The sequence below is a fragment of the Polyodon spathula genome, chromosome 12 (assembly GCF_017654505.1).
Source record: "Polyodon spathula isolate WHYD16114869_AA chromosome 12, ASM1765450v1, whole genome shotgun sequence".
In the NCBI taxonomy this organism is placed as follows: domain Eukaryota; kingdom Metazoa; phylum Chordata; class Actinopteri; order Acipenseriformes; family Polyodontidae; genus Polyodon; species Polyodon spathula.
The window spans coordinates 543,632-554,686 of record NC_054545.1 but is presented as its reverse complement, the minus strand read 5'-3'; the positions used below and the strand labels follow the sequence as shown (position 1 = coordinate 554,686).

The 11,055-nt window shown below is 39.4% G+C and overlaps 1 protein-coding gene across 6 annotated transcripts in view; it reads left to right on the top strand.

Annotated features, from left to right (window-relative positions):
* Window positions 1–11,055, top strand: part of LOC121324264 (serine/threonine-protein phosphatase 2A 56 kDa regulatory subunit gamma isoform) — a 31,419-nt gene that overhangs the window by 493 nt on the left and 19,871 nt on the right. For all 6 annotated transcript variants that reach the window (XR_005951229.1, XM_041265962.1, XM_041265961.1 and 3 more), the window contains exons 2-3: window positions 283–354; window positions 2,324–2,486. Coding sequence is in view for 5 of the 6 variants with exons in the window: in XM_041265962.1 (XP_041121896.1) it covers window positions 283–354; window positions 2,324–2,486 (235 nt within the window). In the remaining variant the exon portion in view is untranslated. The remainder of the gene's footprint in view (window positions 1–282; window positions 355–2,323; window positions 2,487–11,055) is intronic.

Sequence of the window (11,055 nt, the reverse complement as noted above, 5' to 3'; positions counted from 1 at the left end):
CCCCAATCGTGATTGATCTGAATGCATTGCATTATTCCTGCTGTAATTTTTACTTTTCCTTGATGGATGTTATTTTGCGGCAGTTTTCACTTTTAAATGCAAAGTCTTCTGATTATTCGTTTTCATATTTGAGTATCTTAATAGTGTTGTGCTTTTCGAAACACTTTAAATATCTATCTATCTATCTATCTCTCTATCTCTCTATCTATCTTTTAAACCTCCACCTTCGAAGTAATGGCAGAATGGAAGTCTTACGTTCACTTTTTGCTTGTTGTTTATAAGGAACCTGCGAAATCTGGAAAAACTGGCAAAACCAGCGGAAGTAAAAATGGGCAAGAAAACACAGAACACGAGGTACAGTAATTATCCGATAGACCCGCAACGCGTAGGTGTGCTGCATTGTCAGTTTGCTGTTTTTCTGTTGCAGGTTTGGGAGGGACAGTGCCACAACACGTGTCTACACTGTTCAAATGCCTGGCAGTGATTAGTACTGTAAAGTGATGGTGTAACATCTTCATGTAGTAATAGGAGGATATAGAGGTGCAGATAGATAGAAACTTGCAGTCTGTGCCATTGGCCTGATAAATCTAACTGTATAGCACAGGAATGTACTGGTAGTGACAGCACCGTCATTTTAATTTCATTCCAGCCATGTGGGGTGCTCATGCAGGGTGTATTATTATTTAATGCTGACCCCCCCCCCACTGGTTTAAGTTGTTCTTCCTGCTTAATTGGCTGCTAATACCCAGCAGGGTTGACTTTCTGTTCCAGGCGCTTTCTTTCACACTGTATATATAGATGCTGGTTTATTGTGGGTGCCAAAGACAGGCCGTGCTCTTCTGTCGCTGTGGAGCAACGACACAAAATGCACTGCCTGTCAGGAGACTTTTTAAAATCACACTTGAAATCCAGCTTTTTGCCTTAGCTTTTTTGTATTTTATTTCTTCTAAGAATTATCATTTAATAGAGGTTCAGAAAAGGGTGTACTATTCCTAATGTTATGGATAAAGCAGTGTATTTCTATTTGTCTACTAATTCAAATTATTGATCGTTCTGGCTGGTAAGTCGATCAGCATTTTTCCTTAAAAATACATTATTTTTTGCAGTTCATTATCTACAAAGTTTAATTCACCTGAATGATCAAAAACAAAATTATATTTAAGATTCTTTAATATTGACTTCATTTACTTTATTATTATTCATTAAATTCACTTGCAATTTGAAACTTAACACCTGTTTTGTTGTCTTTTTTTATTGCGTATAATATCCATGTATTATAAAAAATAAGATGGGCTTCAGTGAGTTAAAGAAACATAATTCCATCTTGTGTTTCTGTGACCGTTTATAAACTCGACCCAACGGTCTTGTGGTTTGACGTCACATATTCCAGAGATGGAGTTATTGTTATCTATTGTTCTAGATATAATATTTTGAGCTGTCACCGTTAAAATGTATACTGCCTTCACCGATCTCCATCTCAACAGTGTGAATGCAAGTTCCAAAAATGTGTTCATTATCGGTAACACAATACCAAATACCTGAGCAAAATATATTGGCTTGTTATGTTTCCATCCATGATATCCTGATTCTTTGAGTTTTTGCATCTTGTTTGTGCATTTGAGAATCAGAATGCAGTAGCAAGTGATCACATTAATAAATGATATCTTCCTGCTGATCTGATAGTGCAGACATCATCAGTTTGTAATGAAACGATCTTAGGGGAGCAAAGCGCTGTGAGCACAGAACATGTGCAGTTAATGTTGCAGCTTGGGAGTGTTAGATCATGTAATTAATGCTGGGCCATGGAGTCATGCATTGTGTATTCTACTGTAGAAAGTAGCAGGAATAGATGATTGTATTGCAATGGAGATTCAAATCCCAAACCAGCTTTAAAAATATTGAAAATACTAACTGTGGATTTGTATTAACATGACAGTGATTTGGATGCATGATGCAAATCAAAGTGATGCAGGGGGTGGAAAAGTAGAGCTCTGCAATTCATCTGTCTGTGTCTGTTTAATTAAAATAGTAAACTGAATTAAAACTTGAATAACTTAATCGTAATGGGGAAACGAAAAAAACGTTGTATGGGTTTTTGGTTTAATGTACTTTAATGTATGAAATGCAAACACCTACACTATTGCTTTTAGTCAGGCAATTAACAGTAAAGCCTGACATTGCAGGATCGGGACTCATTTTCATAGCAGAAACAAAAGGATAAATCAAAGAGATGAAACTCGTTGAATATCAAAGTGGGAAACCAAAACGTAACCCATGCCTGCTCCCTTCCCCTTTCCCCTCTCCCGCTGTCTTTGTGTTCCAGACTTCTAACCAAAAAAACAGCAACAATGCGCCACCTACAACACAGGTATCAAAAGTGAAGCTGCCCGGTCCCCAGACAGCGGTGAAGAAGGAGAAACGACAGAGCTCCAGCAGGGTAAATCTCAGCAACCACAGAGAGCTGCAGAAGCTTCCAGCTTTTAAAGGTACTAACCTGTGTTAAAATCCATCTTCTACACAGGACTTGCACTGGAATCACTGGCGTTCAGGACGGGTCACACAGCTCCAGTCTGGATTCACAGTCAGTGTAGGGTCACTGCTTTACACAGATCTCTTACTTTATATCTAAACTAGAGCATCTTGAAGGGAATTGCTTTAAGGACTCGCATATGTACTGTGTGATGATAGATCGCATATGTACTGTGTGATGATAGATCGCATATGTACTGTGTGATGATAGATCGCATATGTACTGTGTGATGATAGATCGCATATGTACTGTGTGATGATAGATCGCATATGTACTGTGTGATGGTGATAGATCACATCTACTGTGTGATGATAGATCGCATATGTACCGTGTGATGATAGATCGCATATGTACCGTGTGATGATAGATCGCATATGTACTGTGTGATGATAGATCGCATATGTACTGTGTGATGATAGATCGCATATGTACTGTGTGATGATAGATCGCATATGTACTGTGTGATGATAGATCGCATATGTACTGTGTGATGATAGATCACATATGTACTGTGTGATGATAGATCGCATATGTACTGTGTGATGATAGATCGCATATGTACCGTGTGATGATAGATCGCATATGTACTGTGTGATGATAGATAGCATATGTACTGTGTGATGATAGATCGCATATGTACTGTGTGATGATAGATCGCATATGTACCGTGTGATGATAGATCGCATATGTACCGTGTGATGATAGATCGCATATGTACCGTGTGATGATAGATCGCATATGTACTGTGTGATGGTGATAGATCACATCTACTGTGTGATGATAGATCGCATATGTACTGTGTGATGATAGATCGCATATGTACCGTGTGATGATAGATCGCATATGTACCGTGTGATGATAGATCGCATATGTACCGTGTGATGATAGATCGCATATGTACCGTGTGATGATAGATCGCATATGTACCGTGTGATGATAGATCGCATATGTACCGTGTGATGATAGATCGCATATGTACTGTGTGATGATAGATCGCATATGTACCGTGTGATGATAGATCGCATATGTACTGTGTGATGATAGATTGCATATGTACTGTGTGATGGTGATAGATCACATCTACTGTGTGATGATAGATCGCATATGTACCGTGTGATGATAGATCGCATATGTACCGTGTGATGATAGATCGCATATGTACCGTGTGATGATAGATCGCATATGTACTGTGTGATGATAGATCGCATATGTACCGTGTGATGATAGATCGCATATGTACTGTGTGATGATAGATTGCATATGTACTGTGTGATGGTGATAGATCGCATATGTACTGTGTGATGATAGATCGCATATGTACTGTGTGATGATAGATCGCATATGTACTGTGTGATGGTGATAGATCACATCTACTGTGTGATGATAGATCGCATATGTACCGTGTGATGATAGATTGCATATGTACTGTGTGATGATAGATTGCATATGTACTGTGTGATGGTGATAGATTGCATATGTACCGTGTGATGATAGATCGCATATGTACCGTGTGATGATAGATCGCATATGTACCGTGTGATGATAGATCGCATATGTACTGTGTGATGATAGATCGCATATGTACCGTGTGATGATAGATCGCATATGTACCGTGTGATGATGATAGATTACATATCTACTGTGTGACCATGATAGATTAGGCTGCATGTTTTTTTAAGTCTTATGTTTAAGTTTGAATCCAAACACAATCTTATTTGTGTTGGGTTGTCTTTCTGTATAACCATTTCTTATATGTTTAGCAGAGGTATGCAGAATACGCTGCATTTCTATTACCATTTTTAACTTTAAAACAAATCATTTCTGCAGATTCAGTTGCAGTGAAAACACATTTTGGTCCCATTTTCTTCTATTTAGAGCTTTATCAGAACTCTGTTGGTCTGTGGAAAGCCAGAATCTTGGCATGTCTTGATTATAGCTGTGTATGGTGTTTTTTTTTTTTTTGTGGCACAGGTTGAACAACTGTATGCATGCTTTGCAGTGTTTATTGTTTCTCAGAATAGGAAGGGACTGACTGGCATGGTTTGCACGTGACCACAAGTTTGTTTGTTTAGGTTGTTTTTCCAGCAGATAAATGGCATGTGGGGTGGTCTGTTATTGAACAATCAGAGTACTAAGTGCCTTATGGATCAGGCAGCAGTTGGCAGCTACCAGCTGTGCATTTCAGGGTGATAGTGTAGTCGGGAGGGGGAGCCAGAACAATTGGAGGAAGAAATGCATGAATTTTTTATTTATTTATTTTTTAAGAAACTTAAGTTCTCAACTAGTTATATCTGTACTGTTCTGCTTCTCCTACAGTATATGTGTAATACCCCTCCTTGCCAAGAACACGATCAAGGTTTTCTCGCTCTCTTTTAATTTTATACACAGTTGCAAGCCAAATCAGATTTGTGTAAGTCCTTGAGCATAAGGGTATTCATAGAGAAATCCCTGGAGTGCTTTCAAACCCTACTTACGCTTTGAACAGGATTTATTAAAACCGTTTTAATCAAAACAGCGAGTGTAACATCATACTGTATTCGATCCAATATAAAAACATAATGTGGGGCCGCAATGAGTGCCTTTCCCTTCATATCAAATCAGATCAGTAGTGCTTTTGACCTTGTACACCTCTGTGTAAAGCAAGCACATGATGAATAGAGCAGAGTGCATTTAAACACAGCTGCAATACACATTTATATAATACGTAAAAGCAAACCACGACAGACTGGTTTCCCTTTATTCTTTTGGTTATGAAAGTTTCTGTATTCCTCAGATGTGAAGAGCATTAGACTCTCTTTCTCTGCCTCTTTTGTCTTTGCCAGCCCTGATGCTGTGGCTTTTACAGCTTGTTAGAACATGAAGACTTCATGCTATCACACAAATGAAAGCGTTGACATGTTTACTGGCTTCAGTGTGGGGCTGACTATATAGCCAGGCTGATAAGAGGGAGACACATTAGTGTTGCCCACATGAAACTCCCACTGTATAAAGGTTTGGACTACCAGGATTCAGAATTCATACACTGCTATTTATTAACCCCCCAAAAAAAACACCAAACACATGTTTAAGTAAAACTATTATAAAAAGCCTGATTGTGCTGAGAAAGAGAAATAGCAACTAAGTTATATTTTTTTACTATTAAGCAGTATTAAAATCTAATTCTGCGATATGCCTTACCCATTTTAGGAATAAAAGAAACCACTATAATTACTAACGATACCCTGCTGAGAAATTGAATAGCATTAGGGGCAGTGCGTGGTCTTACCTCATCTGTTTGTGTTTGAGCACCATTCAGTGGATGTCCTCCTCAGACACTGTGCCTGGCTGTTGGGCACAAACGCCCTGCCTTCCCGTCACACATGAGCTCCACTGCTGGGACTCAGTAACAGATCTTACATGCCAAATTCATGTAGCTAGAGCGTTGTGTACTAATCCTGTTGTAATCAGAAGGATCGATGTTACATTTAGCCTGTTTGATGTTGTTCTTTGTACACTATGTAAAGATGGTTGAAGGAGGCTTGGTGGTCCAGTGGTTAAAGAAAGGGGCTTGTTTGTTACTAGGAGGTTCCAGGTTCAATCCCAGCCACTGACTCACTGTGTGGGGGACCCTGAGCAAGTCACTTAACCTCCTTGTGCTCCGTCCTTCAGACAAGACGTAAAACCGAGGACCTATTGTAACTCACTCTGCCTCAGTTGTGATGCATAGTTCATATGCAAGTCTCTGTAAGTCACTGTGGATAAAAGCGTCTGCTAAATGACTAAATAATACATTTTACAGGAGAGACTTGCAAAGGATATGTAAAAAGACATTTGAAACACTGTGACTGGCTATAGTGTAAGTGACAAACTTACAGCTTATAAAGCAAGAGTCTGTTTGCAAAAAAAAAAAAAAAAAAAATAGTTTTGGTTGTACAAGTATAACTAGTGGATCACATATTATATCAAACAGAGCTGCATGCTGTAATGCATTACATGAAAGTCAATTAAAATGGTGGCGGAAGATTCATCCCTTTGCAGCAGTATCTGAGTGATGTAAGTTTAGGACACAAACAGTGCTCAAAGTGAACCCACAACTGTGTTAATAAGGTTCAGAAATGAATGCTCAGTATTTTTAAAGCTTCCCAATAAAATATACATATATGAATCTTACACATGACTAAGCCTGTGTGCTCTGAATAGTTTTTTGCTCTTGTTCTTTTCAGTCTGTCTCTCTGGAGGGAGTGCTTGTGAATATAAAACAGTGTACCAGCGTGGGTGGGATTGAAAGCACCTGTTTTAAGAGAGCTTTTTTCTAACGCTTGTTCCAGGCTTGCTTTATTAAGTTCAATCATCATGGAAACACAAACGGTGCACGGTGCTCCACTCTCGGTTGCTTTCATTTTAATTGTGCATTTTATTAGAGCAACACCTGTGCTGTGTTTGCAAGCTGCATATTAAAGTGCATATACTGGAGCTGCACAGGCCTTTTACACCCCTTGCATGTTTTATGATGTGTGCAGTCAGTCATTCTGATGCTCCGAGTTCTACTTTTGTCACTTGTTTATTTATTTATTTTGTGTTAACCCATTAACCCCAGTTGCACTTAAAAAAAAATAAATAAATAAAAGTCATCACTTTACAATAAACACAGTTTAGTTTAGAAATTCTGAATGCATTTGTAAGGGATGGCATACAGTAATTTGGGGCTGTATCCACACACTGCAAGTAATTATCTAGCCAGGGCTACCTTAATATTGGAACAGAACAAGCCAGGGAATGCAGTAGTGCAGTAAAATAAAAAAAGCCAAAGGAGGCGCTGTTGAAGCCCATATAACGTGGTTAAATAGTCGTAGCTGTTGGGTCTGCTTTACTGCTGTGCTCTGTCTTTAACTGTGTTAATGCTGCTTTACTGCTCTGTCTTTAACTGTGTTAATGCTGCTTTACTGCTCTGTCTTTAACTGTGTTAATGCTGCTTTACTGCTCTGTCTTTAACTGTGTTAATGCTGCTTTACTGCTCTGTCTTTAACTGTGTTAATGCTGCTTTACTGCTCTGTCTTTAACTGTGTTAATGCTGCTTTGCCACCGGAGCGGATTCAGTGAGCCCCTTGTTAACATTGTTACAGCACATGCAATCAGATACAGTGAAAGGAGGTCTTCAAACAAACTGGTTCTTAAGATTTAGTTTGGCTGTGTTTAAATCCGCCAGTGTTTGGATAGGTCAGATAGATTCATGTCACTGAGTCATTCTCCAGGTGTTGCATGCAAGTCTGGGCTCACAAGCTCCACGATTTAAGTCAAGTGGCGCTGACTGCATGAAGGCAGATTGGCTGGACTGAAAGACATTTCAATTACACGCCAAGGGAAGGTGCCGCTTGGCAGCATGGGCACCGTCTCACTATAGGTTTGTAAGTAGCAATTTAAATAAGGGCCCATAAAGTGTGGTGCCGGTAAAATAATGGTGCAACGTTTTCTGAATCCAGCCCACTGTGTGTTTATTCCAGAATTACCATTAGGTGCTCAAATGACAATGAACCCGCATGTAAGAGCTACTCTCAGTCTTTTCTCATGCACTTACTCATTATCCATCAAGTATTTAGATGGCTGTTCCCTCGAGCCATTGCAGTTTGCTTGCAGCATGCTGATCGTTTTAATGCTGTGGCATGCTTGTGGTGTCTGGAAGATGTAAGTGTGGCTTCCTGTGTCACTGAACCATGACACAGCCCTAGGGCATCACTTGAGATTGTGTTGCATGAAAGGAGTCGTCTTTCCTTTACCTTCTGGGTCTGGTTATTCCCCTGATAGCAAGGAGCGCAAGCATTCTTTTTGGCCGTTGACTTGCTTTTGTGCCACAGTGTTGCTATAACAATATCTTCTTTAGGTAAGCCCAAACAAATTCTAAAACCCAAAGTGATGTTTTCCTGAAAACAAGTGAGATGCCACGGGTAAGCTGTACAAGGGTGTTACAGTGTGTACCTTTACGTTTTGGTGTTTCTTTATTGTAGGAAGAAATTGGTTAAAATGACCTGTGTGATACTGTTCTGTTTGTGTTAACATGTTGAATTAGTCCCTCCTATTGCATTCCAAGGAAGCACAGTAACAGTAAAAGCATGATAAATAGCGCACTTCAGAAACCTCATTATGAAGCGCAGTGCCTCTTAACTGAACAAACCTGACCTCCCATAATCGGTGCCCTAGTGCTGCCAGCTGCCCTTGGTGTTTTCATCTTGTGCGCAGGATCCTCAGAGCTGCTGGAGTGAGACACGGGGCTTGTTGTTTCAGTCTCAAAACCCAAATCAGGGCTGTTTTCTATTTCTGGCAAGGGAACCAGATACCAGGTCAAGGTTTTAAAACACATGGTGGTGTTGCTGCAAGACTGTAATTTTAGCACACTATCTCTACACAGAAATAAAGGATAATAACATAAACAAACAGCGATATAAAAAGGCTGTGCGCCACCGCATGGGTCAAGGAAAAGTAATGAAAGAGCTTTTTATATTTTTATTTAAAAGCTCATCTTTGTTTTTTTATATAAAGTAGTGGTTCCTATTCCCAGGATGTAACTCCTTCGTTATTTAAAGAATTATCTTTTTTTTACCATTCTGTATAGGTTTAATGAATATCTTACTTTAAATGTATCCATAAAACCATTCTTTAAACAAAGCTTTGTATAAAAGTATCTTTCTCATAAGATTGTGGGCCAGTATGATCAGACCAAACGACTAACATCATCCCTTGAATTCTGTTACTGTCCCGCGCTCGATCTCAGTGTCGGTGTCCATACGCTGTGCATGCAGTAGATTACAGTTAGGTACAGTATACTGTGTGATTGAATTTTGTCAGGATATAAAATGCTGATCATTCTGATCTACTCCTTTTTCATAATAACGATGGCTCTAATTTGGCGTTTTGTCTGCTGTTGTCTGGGCAGTATGTTACTAACATACTTCTCTGAGGCAGCGAGTCTTCCCTGATGCACTCAGGATTAGCACAGCGGGTGACACTTGGCAAACGTACTGTAGATGCTTCATTAGGCTTTGTGTGGTTCTAGCGCTACAGTAAAACACATAGTACTGCTGCTTGGAGTATTGCTTAATCCAGTCAGAAAGCCATTTCTGTTTGCAGCCTTTTTACAGCAGATGTTCCTCCTAAGGCTATTTTGTGATCAAACATAAATGATCCTACTAAAATTCTAATAAAAAACGAATGTTCGTTAAACTGCTCCTACGGTCAGTTTGTGCCACTTCTAATCGTCCGCTTGTTCAGTTCATGCCTGTGGTTACTGACATAACTTAATAAAGCCCTGGTGTGGCTTCCTGTCTGTGTATGAACCTCGTTTCAAAGGTGCACAGCCCCGCGAGTGTATCTGTCATTTCTTGTAAACTATTAGTATCAAGCGGTTGAGGTTGAACCAAATAAAACGCGGTGACTTTTCTGCATTTACGTAATCTCTACTGTTTAACTGTGACAGCAACACAATGCAGAGTGAGAGTCTGACTCTGACTGCAGCAAAAATTATTCTGATTCCACCTGATCGTTGGATTTTTCAGTTTGCTACTGTGTGTCTTACAAATGCAAGGATCCTAACACTGCCACCTAATACCTTGTCTGCTGTGTTCAGTCATTGTTAAAGGGCAGTAGTGTTTGGTTTGAATCATTCGATCACTGTTTAGGTCAGTGCCCCAGTATGAGCTGAAGGGGAATCGTTTCGGTATACTGGTGCTCTACTACCACTGCGTTTTTCCTGCGCTTCCAAAAAGGTCAGAAGTTTAGCTTCCAGCTGTGCTTGTCGGGCTGGGATCCAAACTAGGTGTGGAGTGGTTTCCAGGCCGTTGTTGCAGATGGCACAGGGGTCCTCTTCTGCAGTGATGTGGTCAGGGACTTTTATAAAACACATCAAAACCAGAACTCAAAGAGCTACTCTTGAACTCTCCTTCCAGAACCATTCAGTCCCTGGTTCTTTAGTGATGTATAAGCTACCCTTGCAAAATCAACCTTCAGATTTATTTCATACAAACTGTCTGCTTTCTTGAAATCTGGACTTGGTTTTTCCTGTTGGTCATTCCTAGTCACCCAGTAATATATGGATATAGATATATGTTTACTATGTGTATTTGAAAAATGGGTGGCATAGTTATTACAGGAGATTACGTTCTTTTGGATAAACGCTGCAGCATTGTGCTTTCAAATAATGTGCAAAAATATTTCTATATATATATATATATAGAAATATTTTTGCACATTATTTGAAAGCACAATGCTGCAGCATTTATCCAAAAGAACGTCTTAAATGACTATTAAAATGCTGTACTTGTTTAAATATCTTAAGAATTCAAATGAGTATTGGAAACAATGGTGCAACAGATGCTCAAGCAACCTTGTCAAGAGTCATTGTTTTCACTGATCTGCATCCAGACTAGCAAATGTATTGAGCTGCAAAGTTCCTTTGGTTTTTTGTCTCAGACTTATTGATCCTTCAAACATGTAAATAGCAGACATTCTGTTTCCATGGATATTTACGTTGTTTACAGACTTCCATGCATCGGCAA